The following is a 27,562-nucleotide window of genomic DNA, read 5'->3' as shown; positions in this document are numbered from 1 at the left end:
TGGAATCCTTTGTCAGAGATGCCACAGTGGGCACTAATTACGGTGTCAGCTATTCTGTATCTTAATCAATTTCAGTGATCTCATTTATAATTTTTGCTCTTACCGACGAGTAGTTATTCAAAGAAGTAAATTGACTATCTGTGTAATTTGGTTCTTGGACACAAAAGGTTCAAAATTAACATTTTTTTTTTCCCTGGAGAAATCTTTCCTCCCTGCAGTTTGCTGTTCTGCTAATTGTGCCTTTGTCCCCTTTTGTTTCCTAAAGGTTACAGCGACACCTGAATGGGCTCCGTGTGCTCCATGCAGCCCCGGCTGCTCTCGCTCTGCACCACCCCGTGCACCCCCTTACTGTCACTGTTTTTTTTTTGTGGCCCGGCACAAATAAAACTACACCAGCACCGGGAAATCAGGGCTTGTGATGGAAATCACATCAGCTCCCTCAAATCAGCCTGGTTTGTTTGCATCTGTCCCTTGCTGGAGAGAAATGAAGTCTGGTTTAGTGCGTTTGGGAACTAATGAAGCAATACCATAAATCAGAGGAGTAAGCAGGGTGCCCATTAGCGTGGGGCTTGTGACAGTCTTTGGAAGTCGTTGTCTCGCTGCTGCTGACAATGAGCACCTTCAGGATGCAGCCTTTCTGCTTGGTGCTGCTACAGGTGGTTACTTAAAACAATCAATTTACAAAGAACATTTTTTTACTTTTCATGCTGTTAAAGCAAATTGGTATGTAATTAGATTTATATACTGAATAATCTCATTTGCATATCCAATTAATTCTTCCTGTTTTAATTTGTTAGGGTTGGATTCACATTAGTAGTAAAAATAACACTTAAATTAGCGAGGATTCAAATTTTCCTTTACTATAATTTGTGCGAGATGTTGCTTTAAAGCTTGGTCCTCGGTATTTTCTTCCTTTTAGAGGCCATTAAATAACACGGACAAAAGCAATCAAAAGAAAACTAACCTCTGGTGCAGAAGCAATAAGGGTCTATTTGAGCTGACCAAAGCGAATGTGTTGGGAATTTAGGCTCTTTAAGTGCTACAAACCCTGAGCGAGTGTCTCTGGAACTTCTATCAGGGCTGAGAAGTCAGCAAGTGATGTATTTATACAGACGTGCAGAAGGCAGTGTGCTCCCAGCGCGTGTGAGGCGTGCAGATCGCAGTCCTGTTTCCCACTTGTCCTTATGGCTCATTTTGCCCAAATTTGGGAAAAGAGATCTGTTAGGCATAGAGGAAAAAAGAAAGGGGTAGAGGAGTCTATCTAAAAAGATAAGTGCCACAGTGCTGGCGTTAAATGTCCCAAAGCACCCACTGCATGAGCTCGAGTGGGCTGGTGCTATAAGCTCCCATCTTCACCCTTTCCTGACGATGAGCTCGCCGCTTGCCTCTGGGTACCCTTTGCCCTTGTCACAATGAGATCAGTGGCAGAGGGACCTGACACTCCCGTAAAAGTTAAGGGTCTTGATTTCGATTTCATACCCAAGCACTTGATTGCACGTTTGCCTAGAAGCAGCTCTCTGCTTTTATTTGATTCTAACATTTCGAGCAGCTTGTTTTGCAAATTGTTAACTGTCTGCGGGAAATCACTGCAAGTGAATATACGAAATGCTACCAAAAAAAAAACCACTGTTTTATTCATTTGGTGTAAAAAGCAGGGCTTGGAGTTACGGTCTTTTATTATTATTGGATGGTTAATGAAAGGATTTAATTACAAAGGGAAAGAGTCATGGCAAAGGGTTGATGCACAAAGCCTGGAAAACTATCTGGGGGCTTCCTTCGCTCAATGTTTGACTTCAGGTGGCTTTAGCAGGAGTTGTGTCCGTGAGAAGGGGATTAGCAAGGAGTTGGTGGACGCAGATCCACAACGAGGCTGCAAAATGAGCAGGGGGTGTTGCAGAGTGAGGGCTTGAGACCCGAAAGTAAAAACAATGTATTTAAATGATTTAACAAATGAGGGGAATACTGCTAAATTCTGTTGCACTCATTTAAAATATGTCGTAACATAAATTGCATTGGGTCCCAAGTAGCAGCCATCGGTTGTTAGCTAAACCCAGTGCCAAGAAATAAAAATTAAATAGGTAGAAGTACTTAGCTATGGCCTGCATCTCCAAACACTGCGTTTGCAGCGCTGTTGTGTGCCGTTCCTACCTAAAAGGTGAAGCCCCCCCTGCAGAAGCTGCAGGCAGCCAGCAGGTCACAGGAACCACCTCCGTTGTGTGGCAGCCACAAAATACAAAGGAGGAGACAATTGGTGGCAAAACAGTTCCTGCGCACTGGTTTTCTCATGAGGAACAACTACACCTCACTGCTCGGTAATAAAAATAAATGCCGGCACAGAGCCCGCGCCCTGCCAGCCTTGGCTGTTGCTGCACGATATGAATAGATGTGCAGATAATATATTCCCTCTCTTGTTCTCTCTAATCTGTCTGCCTACTTTGTAAACTGCACTCGAGCAAGCTACAAACAGCTTTTAGTTTCTGAGGGCAGGAAAAGACAGCACACATCCCTGCGTGGCAGGAAACTAAGTGAGAATGACCTCTAGCTCTAAGGCACTTATTGAAAACCTATTTTAAATTGAATACACAAGCCAAGATAATACAGGCTGTTTGATAAGAAACATTAGAGAAATCCATAACATCAGGCTTTTTATTATAGGTTTATTACATCAATCTCTCCAGTGGGTAATGGAACTTGTAAATATACTCTTATGTAGGAGTCTCCTTGCGGGCTTTTTATTCATGCTGAAGTAAGCACAGCAAACTTATTTGCTGTCAGGGTACATTGAATTTAAGATTAGTATTTATTTTGGTTCTAAAGAGGTTTTGCTTTTGTGAATTGGAGCCAGAGCAGCCATGGGAGGGGCAGCAGGGAAGGGCAGGGGCGCAGCAGCCTTCCCAGGGCTCTGACTGCCCCCAGCCATGGCGGGACAAGGGGCAGGCGTGGAGACCAGTCCAGCGGGTGGAAAAATGGCCTGTGTGTTAGGGAAAGGGGTCAGCACCTCTCCGTGCCAGTCTTAGCGCGGTTTTACTATAGGCACGTTTGTTCCTTGGTGTTCCTGGACCTGTAATTCTTGCCTGGAGGTGAGCAGAGTCGTGCCTCCTCAGCAATCAGGCAGCACGCTTTTGCTTACGCGGGAGAGGCTGGGGGTAAATTCCTGCTGGATGAAAAGTTGAGAAAAAGTTTATGCAAAAGTTCAAAGGACAAAGAAAGTTGTAGCAGTGCTAACAAAAAAAAGAATCTTACCAGCTTACAAGTCTGTTCGTTGGAGGATATAGTAATTAATTGGTAGCTAATTTAATATAGGGACACATCTGCTTAATTAGAAGATGTTAATTGCAAGGACCAGAAACCTGCTAAAGTGCCAGCAAAGTCAGCATTTAACACATGACTTTAACAGCTTGACTGTTGTGCAGTTAATTCCTGTTCTAATTATAGGGCTGTATTTTCATTCATACTGTACCATGCGATCGCTGTTGTAACTGGGCTGCAAGTGGCTGTATTTCGATACCAAATACATTCTTTTCATTTTGCATTGCACAGTTTGGGTGCGTTGTTTGAATTGCACAACCCCGTTGGAGTCACACGCCCTTCGCTCCACGAGCCGGTTGGGGTTGGAGTCCGTGCTGGCCTTCTGACGGGTGGCAGAGGCGCGAGTCCCACAGTTGAAGACCCTGAGCCCAGTTCCTGGTCCTGGGCTCCCCCACGGTGCGTGCCCTGGTGGGGGGCAGGCTCTGAAGCCCCCCTGCACCATGGGGTGCAGACACGCTGCTGCCTGCGGGGCTGGGGCCGGCTTCTGGGATGCTGCAGAATAAGCAGGGCTGGGTGTGAGCGATGCTTTGTTTTTGCAGCATTTGTAAAGATCTTTTACTGCGTAAGACGGATGGTGATTGAAGAGTGAAGGATGTGTATATTTAAGGTCTGAGGGTGTAACAAATGTGCTTGTACCAAGAAACCGCTGCTGTATCAAACCCAGGTGACAGAAACCACCCTGTTCACGCACCTGGTTGCATGCTTCCCTTTTCATCCATCCCGTTATTAGGCAGTAACACTGCCACTAACGTGCATCAGCAAACAGGACAGCACTATTCTGGTTGTACGTTCTCCGATGGATTAATTATGCATTATCATTTCCATCTCTTCCATATTTAAAAGATAGCAATTTTTTTTTTTTTAAAAAAAAAAGGCATTCATTCTCATGTCTTTGAACTATTTTTGGCCACCTCCTTAGGTGCTCCCTCCAAGCCCTGCAAGCGAAGGCTTCAAGCATTTCACATTTGAAGCGCTCTCAGCACAGCAGGTTGAGGCGAACAGGTCAAGAGAAACTTCTTTCGCTGCTTTGATTTTTTGCTGCTCACAGAAACAGAGACAGCAGAGTGCTACCAAAGCATCCCAGAAAGTTACTCGCAGTTTAATTACTTTGTCTGCATCTTCTTTCTTCATTACGGTGTGCGGTGGCATATTTCTTGAAGTGAAAAGCCAAGCTCTTATTTCCAGAGTAAAGACTGCTTGCAGGAGTCCTTATTTGTCTGCGAGGCAGCTAACCAAACCAGTCAGTAGGTTCTTTGTAGTGCAGTTCTCAATCCAGTATAATCCTTAATTTTCAAAACCAAGAAACCCATTATTTTTTGTAATTGTAATGAAAAAATTGCTGAAGCAATGCACATTATTTCGATTGCCCATTAAGCCCTCCCTCCACTAGAATTAAATTATATGGGTTTTGATGACTTTCATGCTTTTAACTTCTAACTTGTTTTGTTTTGTTTTTGGTAAATTACAAAAAAAAAATAATAATTTAAAAATAAACCTCTCCTGGCATTAGTTGTCTTCCAGTTGTCAGAGTGCTGCAAATGGTCACAGCATCCAGACAAGTAATGTGCCTCAACTCCTGGTGCCTTCCTGAGGTTTGGGGTTATTTATAGTAAAATACAGCAAGGCAGAACATTTACTAATTTGCACTGGAGTTCCAACCTATGGCTTTTGTAAAGGCTTCAGCGACTTGCTGGTTCAACATAAGCAGATATTACATAGTGACTGATTTACTGCACTGGATCACATCAACACAGTAAAACATATAATTTCTTGTAGAACAATGAAATAAATCTGTTTATAATTGTAAAGTGATAGGCCTCAGTCAGATGACTTTCTCCTAAAGAAAAATACTTCATCTCCCTTCCATTCAACTGTTGACATTTATTGGTATTTATTTTTTCTGTATCTCCGCGTTTGTTTTATCGTAGTGCACTTCTCCAGAGCTTTTCCTAATGTCCTTTGTCTAGCATCAAAACAAGAGCCTCCTGGGGCTGGGGGGGCAGCCAGCTCCATTTCATCTCCTGAGGCACAATTACTCCGTGTTTATCCGCAATGCCCCAGGGTGTCGCGGTGCAGAGGGACGACTTCTCCTCTGCGAGCACCACGCAGGCTCGCACAAACCTCCTGCAGCACCCAGATGTGTCTGTGCTGCTGCTGCCACCCCTGCGAGTCCTGGGATGGCACCACGGTGGTGGAACGGCCTTGGGGGGTTTGGTAGTGCGACCCCTCACTCACAGTGGTGCTGGTTGGCAAACCATTGTGGAGAAAATGTTATTTGCACCAGGTCAAGGTCTAGTCTGAAGTAGCTGATCACCAGTCGCTGCGTTGTGCGTAGTGCTTATGTTTGGAGAATCGCTGTCCTCCAGGTGGGGATCCAGAAGTCTCCATAAACAACGAAACCGAGCTTTGTCCTTGGACTGGGTTGTTTGGTAGTTGTTGCCCTTTGACGTCCCTATATTACATTAAGGATTGTGTTTCAGGGAGCAGTTTTCTCCTGTTACAAAAAACACTTGAAAAAGGAGTTTTTCTCCGAGAAGCGGCCCTGGGGGGTGAGGCCAGAGCAATCCCACCATGCTGCTGCAGAGATGCGAGGGAGAGATGTTTGAAAGCTTAACCTGGTAGTGTTATACCAGATAGAGAAGAGATTTAGCTCACAAATGCCATCAATCAGAGCACTTTCTAAGCATACTAAATTGCAGCGTAAGAAGTCGTAAAAGTCAGGGGGTTGACAGCTATTACTGATTTTTTTTCCCCTGCTGCATCACTTAAAGTTCATAACATCCTTTAAAAATTAAAAGGACATGTTCTATCCATGGACAGATTGTACAAATTGTGCTCCCGGTTGCTCTTTTGATTTCTACTGATTAAACTCCAGGAACTTTATTTAAGCTGCTCTCAATCTGGCATTTGGTGGCACTGGTGTTGGTGCTGGATTTGCGTGGGACCCTGTGCTTGTGTTTGTGTGCAGAAGGTCTGGTCCCCCTGCAGGGATGCCCTGTGGGGATAGCTGCTGACTTCCAGCCCTTGCAGAAGAGTTGAGGCGTCTCAGTGAGTGCTGCAGGTCAGGGCAGCTATGCCTATTGTAGCTGCTCTGCTGAGGGCTGCAAAAACACAGTCAAAAATAATAATAATTAAAAAAAAAAAAAAAAAAAGAGGGACAGCTCCTCAAATGTGCCCGGGTTCGGTGCAGTCCCTCTGACTTCAGTGAAACGCTGGAGATTTATGCCAGCTGAGGTGCCAGGTAGGTGTCCCCACAGCACACTTCAGATGCCTTAAATCCATTTATAGAACATAACCACCTGGGGATTATAACACCGGATCCTGTTTAGAGGATTAAACACGTTATTGCTTTGGCAACAGTGGGAAAAGCTAGCAAGGTTTCCCCGTCCGCAGCCAGGAGCCTGCTCAGCACCATGGAGCTGGGCGTCGGGCTGCCTGGCACGTCTTGGGGGGACAGGCAGTGCTGTGAGGGCTACAGGAAGGGCTTCCATTAACCTCTCGGTGGAGCTCTATAAGAGAGGTTATTCAGTCCTAAATAAGTTGGTTCTTGTTAGACCCCAGGTACTCGGGATGCCCTCGGGCTTTGTATTCACAGCAGCCAGAGGTGACTGCAAGCTGCTGCTGACAATTTGGCACCGAAAATATCCACGTATAGCATTGTAAACGTGAGGCTTCCCTCACTGACCGTTCTGCCCATTATGCTAAAATGTGTTGTATTGAAATAGTTTGGTTTTTCTTAAGGGAATGTGCTGAACTTGCTAGAAATAGTAACACAAACGCAGCGTGCAGTGTCTGTGGTGAAGGTGATGCCTTAAAGGTGCCTGTGCCACCAGGCTGGGACAGAGTGGCACGTCAGCCGCCTCGCCTGGTCCCCGCGGCCTTCCCAGCATCAGAGGGCCAAGGACGTTATCTGGGATGGGGGCATGTCTTGGGAGAAACTCGTCACCCATGTGCTCTTTTCTTGCCCCTACTTATTCTTTCTTTATACAGAAATTCAGGTAGAAAAACTGCAAATCGCAAACTCCTTTAAATCGCAAACTCCTTTTGCAGGGGTTTTAGCGGCTGGCCTCAAACAAGGGCTGCGTGCCTTGGCCGGGCCTGTTGGTACAGCGGCTCTCAGCGCTGCCTCTCCCGGTGCTGTGCAAATAAACACAGAGCCAAAGTCATCCCCAACGTGTTCCTGCGGGTACAGCACTGGTTTCTTGCCGTAATTGCAGAGTGTGCACCTGTGACCCAGGACAAGCAGATTTACAGTGCCCCGCTGACAAGCTGAGCCACTGCACCAGCATTTTCTGACCGGTGACACAGTGCAAATTAGGTTCCCAGTCGTTCGCTCAGAGCCTGCCACTCTGATTATCCATTGCTCGCTGCTGCTCACAGGGCGCTGGCAATTTGATCTGCTTATTGGCAAATATTGGAGAATGGGATCCAGTGCCTAAACCTCACTGTAAATAGCCGGGTAAAAAGTTGGCAGGAATCAGCCTTACTTCTGACAGTGGCTAATGTACTTTAACCTGAAAACACACAAACAGGCTTCACCTTGAAAAACGCGCAGGAGACCATTCCTTTCACCTTGCAGGTTTCCGTGGAGTTGGGCTCCTCAATCAATGCAGAGCTGGCACAAGTTGCCAGAGTTGTCTTTGTTTTTCAAGCAATGGATGATGCAGAGATTATAGGTTATTGCTCCAGGGACTTCTCTTTTCTAAGGCTCCAGGATTTTAAAGGAAAAAGGCTCTTTCAATACGTTTTGTAACACTTTAGCATCTACTGTTGGGGTGGGGAGGATAGCATTTATTAGCCTGGCTTTTACGTACCTTCCTTATTACATGAAACATTAAAATCAATTGAAGTTCAGGGAGGTACTGTGGATAGGAACTATGTGGCTTTTAATTTAAAATATGCACACAGACACTACTTCAGCTTTTTTTTAATACCCACTTTATAGTACCTGTCATACTCGAGGCAACTGAAAATCTTATAATAACGATGCATGGTCTTCTTGGAAGACAGCAATTATATCAATACTTTAAATTTTACTAATAAATCCATAGCTAATTAGTACAGCTATTAGACCTTTGAAATACCTTATCCACAAATAGCTCTGTATGAGAACACGGAGCATTGGAGGAATCTGCAGTCCTAGGGAGGAAGATGAAGAGCAGTTGGAGGCAGCTTTGTATTCACAAAGACACACTGTGCTGTGGCTTGGCCAGACGTGAAAGTCATGTCAAACTGGCCAGGAGTAAATATGAAGGTTTTTAATAGTCTAGGATGCTGGCAACAGCTTTCTGAGAGAATTTCACAAATTCAGGTCTGTTGGAAACACTTAATGAGACAAAAACCATTTTCAGACAGATCCAAAATCTTTTCCCATCTTCAGCCACTGCATCCAGAACTCGTGTTCAACACAGATAGCAAAAAATCAGCCTGGTATCGATTTGTGCCTGCTGGATAGCAGGTGCAGTCAGGATGCACAAACCCTGGGAACAGTTCTTGTGGCTTGGCTTTCCCTGTGCTTCTCCAGGTGGCTGCAGACCTCTCTGGAAGCCACCATGGCACAGGACCGCGAGGACCTGCGGCCACAGGTCACCGGGTGCGGGACGTGGCGCTGCCCCTGCGGTGACAGGCTGCCCGCATGCTTGGAGATGAATGAGGGTGACGGATCGAGGTAAAGCTCAAAGCTGCCATGTCTGTAGGTAAGATTAGTACCATTGATGGAGTAAACCCCGAGCCACAATTGTCTCCCTTAAGGACTAATTTCTCTGTCATTGATTGACCTCCTAAGTTGAATCTGGCATGTCCTGCATTGAATTAAAATATATATAAGCCATGAAATACATTTTATGCCAGTGTTTCATTTAAAGCAGTACATAACCCAGTCATCTGAGATGCACAGATTCAGTTCTTAGACACGCAGCATTCCAGAGCAGGGCAGCCAACAAACGGTGTCTGCATTTACAAGTAGGGGTTATGTTCAGGATGTCCAACTGCTGTCTGAAATTTGTGTAGCACGTCAAAGGTGAGTGAGCACAGCCATTATGGATGATGTCAAGCACACCTATCATTTCTTTTACATTTGTAGAGGAGTTTTAATTACCCCCTTTGTTTGGTTGCCACGATCGCGGTCATCGTGTCTCTATACAATGGTGAAACAAATGAGCATGAGGTAAAGTGAGGCAGTGGTCATTTTTTCTCTATAACCCACAGATTTGACCAATTAAGTAATGACCCAGTACCATGAGTTGCTGTAGCAATGGCCTTAGGGGAATGGAAAGAAAGTGTGGTAAGCGTGTCCAGCAGTTGAAAAACCAAGTCCGGGGTTTTGTCTTGGGCCCGGATGGCAGCGTGCTGGTGCCATCCTGGTGGTTATATCCCTGGTCACAGCTCAGGTACATGAGTGTTGCACGTGAACAGCAAAGGTCGTTTATTCTGTCTGGAACCCTTAGTTAAGTCTATAGGAAAGAGCTCTTTATGGTAGGTTTTTAGGTAACACAGGTTTAGTGTACTTACTCTCAGTGACAGAGTGTGCTTGGAAATATTTCCAACAGTTAAGTTATGAAGCAGCTTTTGGGAACCTGTGGAAACTTTTATATTATTCATCTCCTAAAACCAGAATGTGTGTATTTGTTATTTTGAAAAGAAAAATGTATATTTTTTATTACTGCTCAATAGTAGCAACATAATGTATTGTGTCAGCATTAACAGAAGTACTTTAATTTCCTATCCTTTTTTCCTGTGGTTGGTTACATAACTGCTGAATGGTTTAATCAGGGCTAGAAGTTAACTTACAAGACATCAGAACAAGATCGATTATTATGTATTTAAAAGTATCTTGCAGAAATATCCCTTTGGTGATTTCTACTATTTCAGCAGTGCAACACGTGGCACATTCTGTATTATCTTCTGTAACTGATCTTATGGCCAAGAAGCCCCAATGTTGTTGTTCTTATAATCATTCATTGCTCTATCCTGGGCTGATACCATCCTCAGCAGAGTAGTGAGAGTTTATCTGTTTATTTTCCTTATGTCAGCTGTGATGACTCAGGGAGAAGGAGGCTCGGTAACGAAATTTGTGATTTTCTGCAGCAATGAAGAACTATGCTTTTATCATATACTGAAGGGAACATCTGTGATCATAATCATCCTGTTGACTTATGAAGATAACACCAATTACGTTCCACTAAATGAGGTTTTTGTCGTAGTACAAGTCGCTCATTACACCGCACCAGGAATCGCCTCCTCCCGGTGTCTAGACCAGGCGCGAGGCAGACGCGCTTGCTTTGGCATGCGCGGATCAGGTAACAGCATTTTATCTGAAAAGCGTTAACTTGACAGCGTTTGGCATAATTAATCATCTGGCACTTCAGTAGGTGAAATTACAGCGCTGCCGTGGTGCAGGCGGGCTGACAGAGAGGCTTCGAAGATGAATTCCTGGATCCGGGGCTGACCCTGACTGCGCTCAGCCGCTGCAGGCCGCAGCGCAGGCAGCTGCTGGGGCCTGCTCCTGACCTCCCGTAATTGACAGACTCCAGGCTCTCCTCGAAGGTCAGAGCACGCCTGCATCAGGGTGGATGTGTTTAACCCTGCCTTTAATTCAGAGTGCTTCAGATATTCGGGTCACTCATAAATGGAGTCCTCAGGCCAGCGCTGTCTCCATTTCAAATGCCGGAGCTCTTCCACACCTGCATTTACGAGAGCGAAGATTTATTTCTTCCTGTCGTCTGAGCTTTAGGGATCCTCTGGATTTGTATAGTTTCGTTACTGTCTCTGAGGAACATCTGACACTGCTTTTGAACTCAGCCATCAGATTCTTGCCTATCGCATGTCACCTGTCAAACACAGCTTTCCACTTTAACTGTGTCGGTACAGCGGTAATCTGGGAAGCAGATGTCTGTCAGGATGGAGAAGCAGGAAAGAGAAGGGGGCATCCAGCTCGCAGCCGCTGCTGGGGACCTGCAGTGTGCTGGGAGCCCGGCCCGGTGACCTGACCGATGGCACCATGAGGGGTAGGAGAGAGGTGGGTGCCATCTTGCTCGTCTACTCTCACAGCCTGCAGGTGACTTGTGTCTGTGGTTTTTGTGAGGATACCGAGATCCCACGGCCCAGCTACAATGGAGAGTTACAGAGGAACTTCAAAAAGAGGGGTTTATGCACTGCTAGGGTGGTACGGGTGAGAAGCCTCGTAGCTTTTCAGCTTAGCTCCCGATGACAGTATCTGATTTTGTTGTTGCTTTGTTTTCTTTCTGTATCTTGACTCATCCCCAAACATGAGGGTCAACTGTGGTGCAGAGGCACACAGGCACGATGGCAGCCCCAGGGCAGAGGTGGGCTGGTTGCTGTCCCCAAACAGGCAGAGCTGAGACCCTTCCCTTAAAGCAATGCTTCGTGCAGGACATTTTAAATCTCATTTTTGGAAACACATCTTTTGTTGCTTTTGTATGGGAAGAGCCTTGAGCAGGTCTTGTTCTTTAAGAAGCCTAAGGATAATTCTTAGCAGTAGTATCTGATATAAACATTTCTTTCTTATCATTTCAAAGCCGTTAGCACCACTTGTGTGTGTGGTTGATGTTAATAGAAGTGAAAGGCAAAAAATAAAGAGTGATCCAGCCAATTTAGGCTTTTCCCATGCAGGAGGCTGTAACGCAGCTGGCTAACCTTGCCGGTGCTGCGCTGCGTTAATCAGTGCTGCCCTTGAGCTCTCCTATCTAGTTCTCTTTCCGGTCTGCTGAAGAGTTGCTCTTCCCAAGGTGCAGTTTTGTCTTGAAGAAATACTGACTTGTAGCTCTGTATGAAAACTCACCGGCATACATAGCAGAACCCAGTTCCCTCAGCAGCAAACAAGGAGAGGATTTTTATCATTTATCCTGGAAATACTCCAAGAATTCTCGCCTCGCTGTAGTTATCATCTTCCCCCACAGTGTGGAATATTCAATTAAACCTTCTCTCAAATTGGCCATAACTTTCAACGAAAATTAAAGCAGTCCTATTTAGCTAACAATATCCATCACTGGGCCTAATGTTCAGAGAGAATAAGAATGGTTTCACCTGTTCGTTTGAATTAACCTCAGCTGACATTCTTCATGTTTCAATTCTTCAAAAGTGCAGGAAGACAACAAGCATCGAGCATCACGCTGAATATGCTGGCTCTCAGGTCTGGGCTACTGGAGGGATACAGAAAATATCTGTTTCGTTTGGAGTGTATTTAAATGAGTGGTGTTTTTCAATAGATTTTGTGATTCACTAGGAATATATATATATATATCAGCAGAAGCTAGGATAACAGAATGTTCTGCTAAATTATCTATCACATTCTGTCCAACAGCAGCATATGGGTATACACTTCATACTGTGTTTAAAGCTGATGATTTTATCATGAAATCACTGAAATTTTCCCTGCATTTTCCTGAAAGACACACAGTTCTCTCGAAGGATACAGAACCAGAGTCGTAGCGCATTTGTTTCATCTGACAGGGGGAAAAATGCTTTTTGGTAACCAGTCTTGTTTGCAACTTGTCTTAAGCTTGGGGCAGCTCCGTGTTCATTCTGGGTTAGCTCATTTCGGGCTTGAGCAAAAGAAACGTAACTCAGAAAAATAAAATCTGTCACTAGGAGAGTGGCTCAGCAGTTAGCTTGTCCAGGAAGGTTCCTTACTGCGTTTTCCCAGGACAGCGACAAACCTGTAAGGAGTCGCACAGGTTATGCAATAGCTGCTGAAAATCATAAAGCGCAAAGTGAGCTATAATAACTGAGGGGAGCAAGAGTGGCCGTCATATTTGTACTCACCTATGTGCACTGCATCATCATGCTGGTCAATTAAATATCTCAAAGAGAGCCTAAGGAACACGATTTGATTTTTAAAAGGGAGGTGGGGGGCAAATAGAAAGCCATCTTAACTCAGAAAAGTGCCTTCATTTGGCATCAGTGGGCTTGTGGATCAAGCTCCTAGGGCTCATCAGTGATAAGCTGAAAACTGGTTTCATGGCTGCAAGTTCCTGAGCATCACTGCAATAGGAATGGAGTAACCACTTCTATAAAAAATAGAATATGAAATTCACATTTAGAATTTATCTGGATAGCAAAACTTTTTTCCTACAAAACATTGCTCTATTTTGTAATATAGTATTGCATTTGCCTGTGCTGGCAGTAAGTATGCGAGATCCCTTTTTATCCAGCAACATTATAAGTTAGTTAAAACTAAAAGTACCAGCACCATAAATAGTTTTCTTCCCATAAGAATCTGGATGCAGTTTGTTCTATTTATTAATGAATGATTAGTGTTCTTTGAACTAAATCTACACCTTCTACAAGGCGCCATGGCTCCACTGTTGCCACACGCGCCGCGGCAGGGTTCATGCTGAAGTGTTCTCTACCAGGCATTCGGTTGTAGCGAGAGGACAACAGATGAGATTAAATAGTTTGGGCTTGCTTATCTGGGTTATACCCTGGCAACAATAAGAGAAAGAAGAAAGAGTAGGCACTCAAAATAATTTTATCTGCACGGTGTTGCGAGGCTGTTTCCTCCCCTTGTGTTCTGATCCACCGACTCCTGCATTCAGAGCCCCTCTGCTGGCCCTGGCAGCAGCCCTGTGGTTGTGCCCAGGCTCTGTTCTTGCCAGCTAAAGAAAGGCGAGCAATTTTTTTCTGTCGTGTAAAAGCTGAGTGTTAAACAACATCAGTAGCAGATGATGTAATTTCTGGAGAGTGACTTCATTTGGTATCTTTTGTGCGCTTCTATTATGTGAAAACTGTAGCTTAGGCAAATTAAGTTCATTAGGCTTTTCACCTATTTCTGAGCATTTCTAACTTTGTAGTTCTCTACCTTTGGTGTCTGTGACTTCTGAATCATACACTAATGATGCGGACAGGTTGCAGTGTTCTGCAGAAGCGTAACTCCCTGCCAGGCCCCCTTGGCACCATGTCACCATACCCTGAAGAGCAGTGTCACCCTCTGCCACGGCACCGGGGCAGTCCGGGCCCTGCTCCTGCAGCCGAGCGATGTCCTGGGCACGCGGGGACGCATTTAGTGTTGGGGGTTCGGGCCCTTCCATTTGTTTGTGCATTTTCCAACACTGTCTACTTTTTGACTCAAGGTGTGTTTTCCTGCGAGAGAACCTGACTGATTTCCTGACCAAGAATCTGACCTTTGGCGTGATGTGACACAATATAGGTGGACACATGATAATTGAAATAACACTAAATGACAGTGTGGCGTGACTTGAGTCCTTTGGTGGGGACACAGGTGACAGCCCGAGCCAGCACGGTTCAGTAAGTGAATTCCCTGCTACGGTTTGGCTTCTGCCTGCCCCAGCATGTCGAAGCTCCTTGCTTATGGGAGTTAAAGCGAGGACCCAAGCTCCAGGCCAGCTTCTGAATTTTACCATTAGAAAATTAAAATGTATTTTAATTCTTTTGTTTTCAAATCCATTAATATAGTACTCAGAGCTATAATCTTTATGGGCCAGATTGTAATATTCTTTCTCGCAGTAAATGAATCAGCGCAACTGGTTAAGGAGTCGAGCAGCCCTGGGTCTCAGAAACAAGTCAGGATTTAATCATCTAGCCCTGCATGCTTTACGGTTATTATCTTTTTCTGCCAGCAACAGTAAGTTGCACACAGGTATAATTTAAAGCTAGAGATTATGCGGAATGTGTTTTGAATAATAGATGAGTCTCAGTCAGATATCGTTAACATATAATTAAAAATAAAGATAAATACAACTGATATGACTATATTCTTCGTGCAGTCTCTTTTGTGGCAGTACCTGAGGGAGGAGACATGAGAAAGGTTGCTCCGTTATAATCTTCCTGGCAGAGTCTCTCTGAAATCACTCTGTGGAAAAGACAGAATTTTCTCCCCGGAGTGCAGAGCTGTTGTTCCATCTCCTGACACACCCGGCTGGCTCACCAAGCATTGCGGGGCTGCGAGGGCTGTTCCCAGTCATCCTCACCCTCCTTTGATCAGGAAGACGCATCTTCTTCTGTTCGTTCACTTTTCTTTCTTACTTCTTGGTATATCCTATCATCTTTATTTTATATTTTATTTATTCTTTCTCCTCTGACCTCCTATATGGACAAATTCCCTGTGTGTCCATCCAGATGGACTCGTGGCGCCACAGCAGCCCATAGTGCCATGGGCTCAGGTCGCTCCTGTCCGCTTTAGGTTGGGTCATGGCACGGGTGGGCATTTTCCAGCTACCTTGCACCATGGGTGGATTGATGTCAATCATCATTTGTACTTGTGGAGTATGCTGTTAGCCAGGCTTTCTGGTGGTCTTTGATGTATACGCGGGAGAAACGAGCAGCATTTGGAGTGTGGCCCACTGGGCTTTATTCATCTCTGTCTAATGTAATTCCTAGAAAATGAGTTCAAATGCAGATATGCATTTCAGGTCCTTTATCAATACATTTTTAGGTCAGAGAACATTTTTGGCATGAAAGTCTTACAAGAAAAGGGGTTGTGTTGAGCTTTTTTTTTTTTTTCTGGTGTCATAGGAATCAGAAGTACCAACTACTTGGGTTTCTTCCCACAGTTGGATTCTGCCTCTTCTGTGCTAGTTTTGCTCTCAGAAGCAGAGATGCCAAATACAGCAGGAGATGAAGAACAAACTGTTTTGAAGCCTTTATGTGCTTCCAGTTACTGTTTAGATTGGAGGGGGGCAGAAACAGGAGTTGTGCCCACCTGGTGCTTGGCTGCTGCACTGCAACCCGGTGCAATTAGTATTGCCAGGTACAAACCCTGCTGATGCTGCTGCTTATCTTCTTGTTACTTACGGTTATAATAATGCTGTACTGGGTGACCGGAGGAATAAAATCAATAGCATTGTGCAACGTGGCAGCTGTGTGCTTGAGGTGGCGAAAGCCAGGATGCTGAGCGAGGCCACGTGGCCCCTCTGAGGTGCTGCTGTGCGGCTACAGCCACCGACTGCGAAGAGCGCTCAGCTCTTGGATGGCAGATCCAGCCCCGCTGAGGGAGTTTCTGGGGAGCTCTGCCTGCTGGTCAACATCCAGATAACATGCTGTGTGGCTGTATTTAATAATGCGTTTTGTGTTTTTTTTTAATTTACAGAGAAAAAAATTCAATTTTTAAAAGTGAAGCTTAAGCATTCCAATTTTACTTGAGCTGTGTTACAACCATAAGATTGTGCCTGTTCCCATTCATTGAGCTTCGGGTAGAATTCCAATCTGTCCTCTAGTTAGTGTGCAAACGTTTTCATGAATGTTGAGTCCATGCAATGTTCATTGGCTTTTGAGAAAAAAAGAAAAAAAAGAAAAAAACCACATCTGGCTTCTCTAAAATCAAGTATAGTTACAGCTTCTTTTTAGGGTGAGTGGTAGCTGGTCTCTTTCTGCCAAGGTGCTATTTTAGCTTCTGATGCATGGAGATTCCTGCAAGTCTCTCTCATGTTTTTCTTCTCATTAATGCAGACGACAACACACTGCACGGGCCAGTTTTCCTGCAGGAACCGAGCAGCGTGATCTTCCCGTTGGATTCAGAGGAAAAGAAAGTGAAGCTGAACTGTGAAGTGAAAGGAAATCCCAGACCAACCGTTGGGTTTGTTGAATGCTTAACTGTTCCTTAGCACCATCACCACGTTACGGTCGTGTCCCCCTGCAGCCTTTCTTCTGCACATGTCACCCAGTCTAACTCAGCAGTGCCCCTGGGGTTCTCTCAGTGCTGATACCAAAGAAAAAGGCACTAGGAAATCAGCATGTGCTGCAACACAATTGCAAAATTTGGTTCAAAAAGGTTATGAAGGGATTATAAATCATGTTGGCTTCCTCATTTGTCCACACACATGGCAAAGCTCTTAATGTTTTTCAGCTTTATTAACTGCTTTGAGATCCTCATGAAAAAAGATGCTCTATTTCTGTGGCAATGCTGCTGTTCTTGTTCCACACATCCACTTGGGCTGATGTAAATCATTTTGGTTGATCCCCCCTTCCCCCCCCCCCACCCTTTGGTACCTTTCTTATTGTTTTTAACCAAAGTAAAGGGCGCTTTGAAACCTGTGGGAGTCGTAAGACCTCATCCCACCTGCTGCCTTCTGCCATGACTACTTGATGTAGCAGACTGTTGATTTACTCATGCAAAAATATTCCATTTTTTTCTGCATAGGTTCAGGTAGAGGGAGCTGCTCTGAGGCTGCAGCTCCCTCGCATGCTCCACAGCAAGCAGTGGGGATGACAGTTGCTGTAATTGGGACAATGTAGTGTTAGAAATTCTCAGTGCCCCAGTTAGTGAAAACATCTGCTGTGAGTGAATTTTCTTAAATTTAAAAACAAACAGCCAGCTTAAGTCAGGAGAGGGAAAGAAGCCTCTGTGGGCTTGAACAGTTTAAAGATTCTGTTTCTGGGACTTCCTCTTGCAAAATGATTAATTCCAAAGAGCAGCAGCACTTGCAATAACTACAGAAACATTAATCATATCAGGGACTGAAATATATGTCAAGGATATTGCTTTTTCAGTTACATACTAGAATATTTCAATACTGTGCAAGAAACTTAAATTTTCATGCTTTTTTTTTCTTGAGTAGTCAAAGATGTTTTAAATCTTTATTTCCTACATGTGGTATTTTCAAATACACAAGAGTACCCATTAATATTAGCAGGATTTAACTTTGGCATTTTGTACTATAGGTGGAAATTAAATGGGACCAATATTGACATCGGTATGGATTACCGCTACAGTGCAGTGGAAGGCAACCTGTTGATCAATAATCCCAACAAAACCCAAGACAGTGGAACGTACCAATGTGTAGCAACAAACCCATTTGGAAGGATCATTAGCAGAGAAGCAAAGCTGCAGTTTGCCTGTAAGTACCAACTGCATCGCAGCCTCGGTTCTTGTGGCTTCCTACAAGAAGTATGAGAGCAATGCCTGCCTTTCTAACCCGTTCTGATCTGTTACGTATTATGCTCTGAGCTGTTCGTGGAACAGAAAACACCTGGATTGAGAGGGTAAATGTGTGTGAGGAATGGGTGTCTTGTTTTATGCTTGCTTAGCTGTAGTATGTGTGGTACAGTGTCTTTATTTCTTGAGAAAGGGACCACCTGGCAAAGTAGCTGGTAAATGGGGTTTCACCACTGATTTTTCACTCCATGGAGAATTCATACTTCAAACGTTTTAAAGGGGCATGCTCTTTGTAAAGGACAAATTCACTGTGACATTTTTCATAATTCTTTAAGTTTTAGTAGTTAGGTACAAATACTTGGAGGTACAAGTGATATTTGTACCTGTGTACATAAAAAGGATATCAGAGGCTGCCTCATGTTTATTTGGGGTTAAATTCAGCATTACAGCTTCTCGCCAAAAGCTAAAGATAACAAAAGACATAGTTCTTAATGTGAATTAACATTATATGAAATTAGGAAAAGCTGTTTTGGGGTACAGGATAGAGTCCATAAGAATGGGCAAATGATAGCAAAATGGGCAAATGAAAACCATCTTTTTTCTCACCTAGTCATGAAAGGAAAGGCAGAGAACAGACACAAGGGCTTATTCATCTGTCATCTGAGTGATGCCTCTGTGCCATTGTCCTGGGAGGGGCATACACAGCAGCTCAGTAGTTACAGCAGGACCTACTATGGAATATCCGTGCTCAGAGTGCAGGAGTTCAAGGCACGCCCTTGCAGACATAAAGACATCAGTGCTGGTGAGCTGGGTGTTGAGTTTAATCCCAAAGATGGTTTTGATGAATTAGTAAAAGGAGCTTATGTGCTCCATCTCAAAAAAAAAAAAAAAAAAAAAAGCACCAAAAAATGGATAAAGATGCCAATAAATGCCAGGTTCACACAACATTGAAAGGTGATTTGTAACAATAAATATTACTGTGCATAAAGTCAAGTCCTCCGTCTGCACGCATAATTTACAATATATTGTCAGTTTGCTTTTGACCTGCTTGTGTTTGTCCATGACTGAAGATGCATTTTCACTGTGGATGGGTAATGAACAGCCTCCTCAATACCAGTCTGGTAACTCTAGATTTCAGTATGTCAAGGTGATTGCTTCATAAATACCGCCTTGGTCTACGTCTCGAGAGACTACATTTTCTTGGCAGGTGCCCTCTTACTCATTGTGGCCTTCTGTTGGCTATCAGGGCAAGCTTTTGAAGCATCATTTAGAGCTAAGCACTTCAGCACCCCTTTTGCTGGGATCATACTCTCAGAAAAAGTCAATCATGTAAGGACAAGCCAGGTACCAGGTTCCAGCTCTGTAGACACTGGTCATGGGTTTCAAAGTCCAGGGTGTGGGACCAGGAGAGAGGATCCTGAGGCTGTGTGACTCAGTGGCAATACGTTAATTTCCTTGCATGTTTAAATGAACTAATTAACTAGGAGCTTGCAAACACAGAGGATCCGGGGGGTGGGGGTGGGATAAAGAAAATCAACCTTCAACATTTTAACTTTGCTTCAGATACAGAATGTTTATTAAGTTCCAGTTAATTTATCTGTCTTGATTAATGGTACATCTGGCAATAATCTTGCAAGTTTTCTAGTTGACCAAAACCAAATCTGGTTTGACTGATTCTTAATTAAGATTGAATTCAAAAACAAAGCTTGTTCTTTTCTAGTTAAAATAATGATGGCAAACCTCAATAAATTTTCAATTCCTGAAATTTCTTTTACATTACTAAAACTGTATAATCAGATTAGAAACATTTGGATTAAATTAAAAATAAAATAGCATTTATCAAACTAGGCTCTATGCTTTGACAAAACAGCTTAGACATTTTAAGGTGTGTAATCAAAGGGACTGCAGCCAGAATTAGCTGAATTATGAAATATGCAGAGCATATTCCAAAAGCTCTGCCTCTAAGAACCAATAAAATTAGGCACGTGTGTTAGTAATGCTTGTTTTTCAGCCTTGACATCCAAGACATCTAGATGCAGTAGCACTGCTTGATAGAGCTGCTTGTCCCTGAGTGTTTTTATTCCAAATATTACTATTTTTGCATTGCCTTTTGTAGGTTCTGGGTGGAACAACCTAAAATAATGTATGTGGGGAAGACCCTTTCTAGCCACTGCACAGCTCTGTTAAGCCTGTTTGCCCTCGGATGCTCTCTCAGGATTTTTCCCTTTTATCAAGTTATTTTCTCTGAATTTGCCCCCTTGTGCAGCACCTGCATCTGCTGAAAGCCTGTGGCTGCACACGCAGGCTCTGCCCCACCTTTGGCTCCAGCACTGCAGCTGGGGTCTTGTAATCCCCATTTCTTTAGAGACTCACGACTGTGTTTTACCAGTCCGTAGCTTCCCCATTCATCCGAGTGAGCTGTTATTTTCCAGCCTGACCCGTGTGTTGTGTGATTTTTGTTTCCTCGGTTTTGTTCCTGAGGAAAGTTGCTGCAGGTTCTTCTGAGACTGGTGTCTGGGGGTTTGAGCTTTTTCTTTCTTTTCTCTCAGGGGGTTAAATTCTCAGTCCTGGGGCATCATTAATATATGTTCGTTCGTTCTTCGAGGGCTATATTATTCTTCTCTGGCATCTTCACTGAAGATTAAACTGTGATCCAGCTATTCAACTTCGTGTGCAGGTCAGAAAAGGTCAGCAATTTAATCCCTGAAATATGTATTTAGGTTACAAGCTCATTACGATAAAAATGCTAATATTTTTCTCCAGTACTTGTTTTGTGATATATCATTTACATTTCAAATTTTTTTTTTTTCTCCAATGCTAGTTGCATCTGAAATAGAACATATTTTGAGAAAGGGAGGAATCTGCTGTGCCACGGTAACAAAATGATTAATGATACCCTAAACGCTGTGCTTATACCAGTACAGGCTCTCACCAAATAAAAAAATAAAAAAAAAAAAAAGCTTTATACTCGGAGTATGGATTCTAATAATGGCTTTTCCAAAATGATACACAAAAACACAGCTGAACTAGATTAAATTATGTGCTTTTTATTTTAGGGTATGGAACTTAGCTTGACAATTTTATTCACTGTACAGTGGTTTCTGTTTGGAAATAACACTGAAATCAATAGGAAGTTATGCCTGGGAAGAAGTGCAGCTCTCAGGCTGCATTTCAGAGACGTACCTGCTCATTCAGACACATGATTAAAGCTGTTTACTATGGCCCAGATCCTGCTTCCGTTTAAGTTGAAGATAAAACTCGTATTGATTTTCAGTGGCACCAGAGTTGGACCATACCTCTCAGAAAGTGATGAATGGGCAAGTTGTTCCTCATTTTCTCTGGCACAGCTTGAAGGTGCTGAGCAGCTCTTAGCTGTGGGCAGGAGCCTGGTGCAGCCCCTTGCAGAGCAGTGTGTGGTAGGCTGGACGTGCTCCCAGTGAATGTCCCTGCCAAATTATTTCTCCTGACTATGAAATAATTTACAGAATGGAACATCAGTGCACACAGGTGCTGAAAGTTGCATTTATGCCCACATCTACGTAGACACGAACTCACAAATAAATTACTGGGAAAGGCTGCAAGTTTTGGCCATCCCGATGTGAGGCAGCATCAACGCCTTCCTTGGAGCAGCTGTGAGCTTGTTCTGCGCAGCAGTTGCAGGCCATTCTCAGACGTATGTGTTTGGAAGACTGTGCAAAGGAATACTCGTTAAGATTTCATTTATTTTTGTGGACTCCACCATTGCCCATCTTACCTGCTGAGCAGCTACTGCCGATTGTCTGGAGGACACGTGTGCTCCACGCGCTGTGCAGGTAATGACCTAAGGGTTCTGAGTCCATTCCTCCCTGCTTCTCTTGGCCACAGCGTGTGAGAGTTGTCCGAAGGAGTGTGCTTTTGGGACACCAAGTCACAGTGTCTTCCCACCAGAAATCTCTTTGCAGAAGTCCCTGACCTACCACCGTGTGTCAATGACCATGGAAAATTGCAAGTTCCATGTGGCTTGTGACTTGCCTGGTATCCCTGTTTCACTTAGGGAAGCAAAACAGGAACTGCTTCTCAGCTTACCTGGAAATGGAGCTTGCAAGCAAATTTTCTGAAAGTCTTTTTTTTTCTTTTTTTTTTTTACAGTTGGGACAGACATTTTGTTGAAACTTTTTTGATAGGACTTTGTATTTTAAATGTTAATCAAACCTGAGGTTTTATTCCAAGGAAGTTACTAACGTGGAGTTTCCTTTAATCCTGTAACTAAACAGGTCCACCCTAATGCAGCAGCTATTTTCTGCAGTTGGCAAAATAATACTACATTGTGCAGGGGGGAGCAGAAATGAGACCCCAGGACTGGGGTCAGCCGAGTCCTGCCCTGGGGGTGCTGGACTGGACCAGCAGCAGCACCCAGGCGCAAGGCTTTCCCCGGGCTGCAGAGAAGGGAGAGGAGACAAAATGGAAAGGGAGCAGCCACCTCCCCCAGGTCAGGCAAGAAGGCTGAGTTTGTGTGTGGAATTTAGCTCAAGCTGTTCCACTGTGTTTGAAGATTACCCTGTGCCTGGAGGGATGGGCTTGGAGGTGGCCATCCCCCAGTGCTGACTGGGGCAGCAGCCCCAGCGCTGCCTTCATACGTTTTTCTCTTGAATCGTTCAAATCGTTTATAGAAGCTTTAACTTTCTTTGTTGCCCTGAATACATCTTTAACTGCAGGGAATCAAACTATTGTTTCTGAAAACTGTTTCTTCCCGCACTTTATTAAAGGGATTTGTTTAGTATAAGTGTTTCTGTGGAAATAATTGTTATGCATGAATTAGCAGATAGGACTCAGCACTGTGCAGTGCAAATGGTAGCAGAAAATACAATAATAATGCGGTTGTAATGAGAATACTTTGGGGCTTTGACCTACCGTCCCAAAATAATTTCGTTATGATGGTAGAAAAAGAAAATTACTCCCAACATTACACTGAAAAGGATTTTTTTCCATATTCCCATTGCTGGAATAATTCCTGTTATATCTTGCACCCAAGCAAATCCCATAATTTTTGCTATTAGTTGCTAAGAAACAAATTATAATTGCTGCTCAAATTCTTTACTGTTGTACCCTCTTATTGCCCTGAAGTGCATTCATTTTCTTTTTGAAGATTAAATGATCAATGAAGTAATTCTTTCAAGAACAATTAATAAGGAAAACATTTTCAGAAAACCGCCAAAGTATCTGCGTTTTCCTGGCTAAATAAACAAACGCAGCAACAATTGCATTGATTGATCAATGAATTGATGCACTTCTGCTCAGCTGAATGAGGCATTTGGCACCCAAATTAAATCATTTCCACAGTCGTTATTAATGTCTGAGTGTTGAGAAAGCACGATGTGCTTTAAACTTCCTGGAAATTAAGAAGAATGGGGTGCGGATTGTTTTCTCCAGTGTTAGACCACAGCTGGGGCAGTGAGCGTGCACTCCTTGCTCAAGTATTCCTGTGCTTGTTCAGAGCCTTGGCTTCAAGTCCGTGCCTCTTCTCACGGGTTGTTTTTTTGGTCTGGGCGCTGCCTCCTGCTCACTTTTTTTAAGTTCCTCCTGATACTTTTTTTAAGTTCTGGGTCCAATAAATAAATCTGTTTTGGTACAGATTCTATGGTAAGAGAATTTTCCTTAAGCTTTTCACCCTTCCAAAAGGAACGGTAGTTTTGTAGCTCCTGAAACCCCACCAGTAAAGCATTGTTTCAGAGCTTGCGAGTGCACTTCTATGCCAGAGACACCCACCTGTCCGAGCTGCCCCAGTCCCACCAGCACGGCTGTGATGTGATGACCACCCCCACCTTCTAGCGGGCACCCTTACACAAATGAAGCTGTAAAGCCACAGCTCCTAAGAGCACGGGCACAAGCTATTGCTGGTGTCCCCATTTCTGCGAAGGTATAACGTTAAAACTGTCTAGGCAATTAGCACTTGGGGGCTAGGTATGAGAAATCTGACTTAAGAGTGTCCCTTCTTGCATGCAGGTAAATAATCCCTGGTTCCTCCTCTGGTGTTTTTTCAAGGGAAAATAGCATTTATATCAATAAAGGTTTTATCCAAACTTGGGCAGCAGTAGTGCATGGGCTACCAGGGCTTGGTTTGGTGTGACGCACAGTGCTCTTTAACAAGGAAACAAGTAAATCGATTTGAGTTATTGTACGTGCACAAATGTTTCTTCTTTGCTAAAACCTGAACTCAGCTGTGCAAAGTGCGGCCACCACCGTCAGAGAATCAGCTCACCACCTCTGCACCTTTGCCATACAGTCTCCGATGGGACAGAAAACTAGGTTAAGCCACAGATAAGCTTTTCTTTTTTGTGTTTTTTTTTCTTTTTTTGATGAATAGGACCAAGAGGGAGTACGTAACAGAGGATAGATATATAACCTACTTTACTTTAATCTGAGATAGAAGAGCCCTTGCCATTAACAGAGAATTTCTCTCTGCTATGTTTCCACCCGAGGGTTATAAATAAGATGAATACATGATTACTTCAAAGAGCGGCAGGGCATTTGTAAATAATCAGCACACCTTCTCTCAGAGCTGGCCATCTTGCCAGGCTGTGCTGTTCTTCAGGCAGCGCGTTCCCATCTGCACGCCGCACGGTGCTGCTGCAGGCAGCGGGGTGAGGGCAGGAGCCCTGTCCCGCAGGGACACCTCGCCCCCAGCACCTTCAGTCCCAGCTCGCTCACAGCCCGGGATTCTCCTCTGGTTTAGAAATTCAGGGCGCAAGGCACAGGCAATAGGTCTATTCCATCCCTCTCAATGTCTATTAATTTTACCTTTAACATGTAAAATAAGCAATATCATACATTCTAAGTATATATCCAGATACCTAGGGGCTGGATCTCTAAGGAACAAATGCAGATGTAGTCATTTGTTGAAACTGAATGTGGACCTGGACTGCTTTGATCACAGTTCGGCATGGTCCGGTGATGTGAAAGTTGCCCTGCAGAAAGCTCTGCTGTTACCTGAACTCTCTAATCTTGAGAAGATTATCTTTGCTAAATCGTGCTGTGAAAAACTCAGGCTGGGCCTGGAAGGAAATAAGAGAGATTTCTCATTTTCTCTGATGTTCTGAATAAAACAGTGAGTATTCAGGTTCTTAGCACAGATATTTGGGACAATTTCACTTTTAATTGAAAAGATCTTTCTGCATTTGAAGATCTGTTGACCTGAGGCTTAATCAGTCTCATTGACTTTTCACCTTTCAGCTTAAAACCACCGTTCTCTTTATTGCCTTGATATGTAGGTCATAAAGACAAACACAGAGCTCCCACAGTAAGCTTAAGGAGAGATCAGGACTTGGTCTTTCTTTTCCTTCTTTCTGCTCAGCTTTGTGCAGGACCTGGTACTGCTCCATTTATCAGCAAAATCCCCTGGTCTCACTCTCCCTCCTGAAGCCCTTACGAGTTACCTGTGTTACCACCAAGGTGGTCGTGGTCCCTTTGGTGCTTTACCATTGGATTCTTACAGAAACAGAGGATGTCATCTGAAATCTGGCCTGTTTTTAAAAGGCTGATAACCACTACGGTAGGAAACTGTGAATATTAATGTATCCCTAGCAGTTGTATTAATCCTCTGAGTGGGGCTATATTTACAGAATATTTTTCTAAGTGTTTTTGGTTTTTTGTTGTTGTTTTTTTTTCTTAAATCAAAGGATAGGAACAGTTGAATAGTTATGTAGATGATATTAGAGTTTCCTTTTGGCATAACTTCAGACTATAGCCCAGCTATCTTCAATGAGTACAGCCTTACCTCTGCAAATCATTGATATCCAGTTGGTTTGTTCTGATGGCAGCTAGAAGGATGTATAAATTACAAAGGAAATTAAATCGTAAATTTAAATTACTATTTTGACAATAGATGAAATAGCTTGGAAATGTAAATGCCAATATAAAGCAGTATCCTTAAGAGTGCAGTGACCCTGCAGGGATCGTGGTTATCCAGTGAGACTGAACCATACTTTCTTGAAAAGAGAAGATGGCATATAGCCAACTGAAAACTTGTACATTTTGAACAATCTTTCACTAACGACTTGCAGATATTTATTAGAGTTGATAAGGATATTTTCTTCAAATGTTAATACCTCAAAATTTCGATTAAGAATCCTGTAGAGACCTTGCCTATAATGTAGTCTTAAAAAGCCAGAGGGGAGCTGGACTCTCTGCCTGCACTGATGCTCATTATTTCACATGTGCAGCCGCAGGAGCCATTCTTCCATCATACAAGGCTGAGATCTGGGCATAATTTCCATGAGGAGTAGTCGCCACCTTCTCTTTCTCTCTCTCTCCATTGCAAACCTTCGAAGTATGTTGGGTCAGTGAACCTTTGTCTTCTGGGCAATATAATGAGGCTTAAGCCAAGTAAGCAGCTGTATATGTATATGCAAAGGAACCAAGAGGACTTTGCACTTTTCTTGATTACTAAAATGACTTCTTGTATCCTCTCCACTTTTGGATCTAAAATTTCTCATCTGTCAAATGAAATAATGCTTTTATTTATTTATTTATTCATTTACATGTTTTGAAGAAATAATTACAATCCTTAGCTTGATCTCTACTAATTCTGTATCGATGCAAAATATTGTTTTTACATGAATGGAAAATAGCAGTTCCAGGACCCCTAGATCAAGCACAGCCCGTACCCAAAGGTGGACCCCATTGTTGCAAGAAAGCCTGTTCTGCTGATGGGATGCAAGGCCAATGTCAAACAGTTTTAGCCTAGTGGCTGCTTTTCATTGTGTTGGTTTTTTCTTTCCCATTTTCCTTGTGCAAAATAAAATCAGGGAGTCAGTGTTGGCATTCAAAGAACAGTGGAGCTTTAAATATGTTTGTCAAAAATTCTCCTGTTAGTTTTCCTGTCTGCAGCAAACGTGACTACCGTCTCATAATTCATTAGAAGTGAGAGATGAACAGAATGAAAAAATCTCTCTTCTCTAAGTAGTTCTGCCTGGCATAATAATGTATCTTCTCATAGGCAGCCGGAGCAACTGTGTAACCTCTGAAGGCCAGGATCTCTGCAGGGTGATTTTTTGTTTGTGTTTCTATCAAGTAAAGGGAAACTTCGAGATCAGCAAGCTTGTGTCATATTATTTTCCATTATTTAGGGGTCTGTAATTGCATTAATTTAGCTGCACAAAGTAAGAAGGTGCAGCACAGCAGAGTCCAGCAGGGAGCACACAAAGTGTCTGCTGTGTTAGTGCTCAGTTACCAAGCTCGAGGGGGCTGTGCAGTATCTCCTGCCTGCTGCTGATGGCAGTCCTGATGGCTATTGCAGAATCTGTGCTGCAAGAGCATGTGCAAATATTGCACTGTTTTGCTAAAAATAAATAAATAAATAAAAACATCTAGGAGTAAACTAATTCTGTTCAAGTTAACCCAAGGGGAAATATCTGCCCAGGTTTT

At 43.5% G+C, this 27,562-nt stretch overlaps 1 protein-coding gene across 2 annotated transcripts in view; it reads left to right on the top strand.

The window, feature by feature from the left end:
* LOC118248144 (contactin-4) overlaps window positions 1-27,562 on the top strand; it is a 305,713-nt gene that overhangs the window by 170,726 nt on the left and 107,425 nt on the right. For both annotated transcript variants that reach the window (XM_035546817.2, XM_035546819.2), the window contains exons 4-5: window positions 16,735-16,861; window positions 17,947-18,122. In XM_035546817.2, coding sequence (XP_035402710.1) covers window positions 16,735-16,861; window positions 17,947-18,122 — 303 coding nt within the window. The remainder of the gene's footprint in view (window positions 1-16,734; window positions 16,862-17,946; window positions 18,123-27,562) is intronic.

Source organism: Cygnus atratus, chromosome 10, assembly GCF_013377495.2.
Source record: "Cygnus atratus isolate AKBS03 ecotype Queensland, Australia chromosome 10, CAtr_DNAZoo_HiC_assembly, whole genome shotgun sequence".
Classification (NCBI taxonomy): domain Eukaryota; kingdom Metazoa; phylum Chordata; class Aves; order Anseriformes; family Anatidae; genus Cygnus; species Cygnus atratus.
Note: the sequence above shows the minus strand (reverse complement) of the source record. Positions and strands in the feature narration are given on the sequence as shown.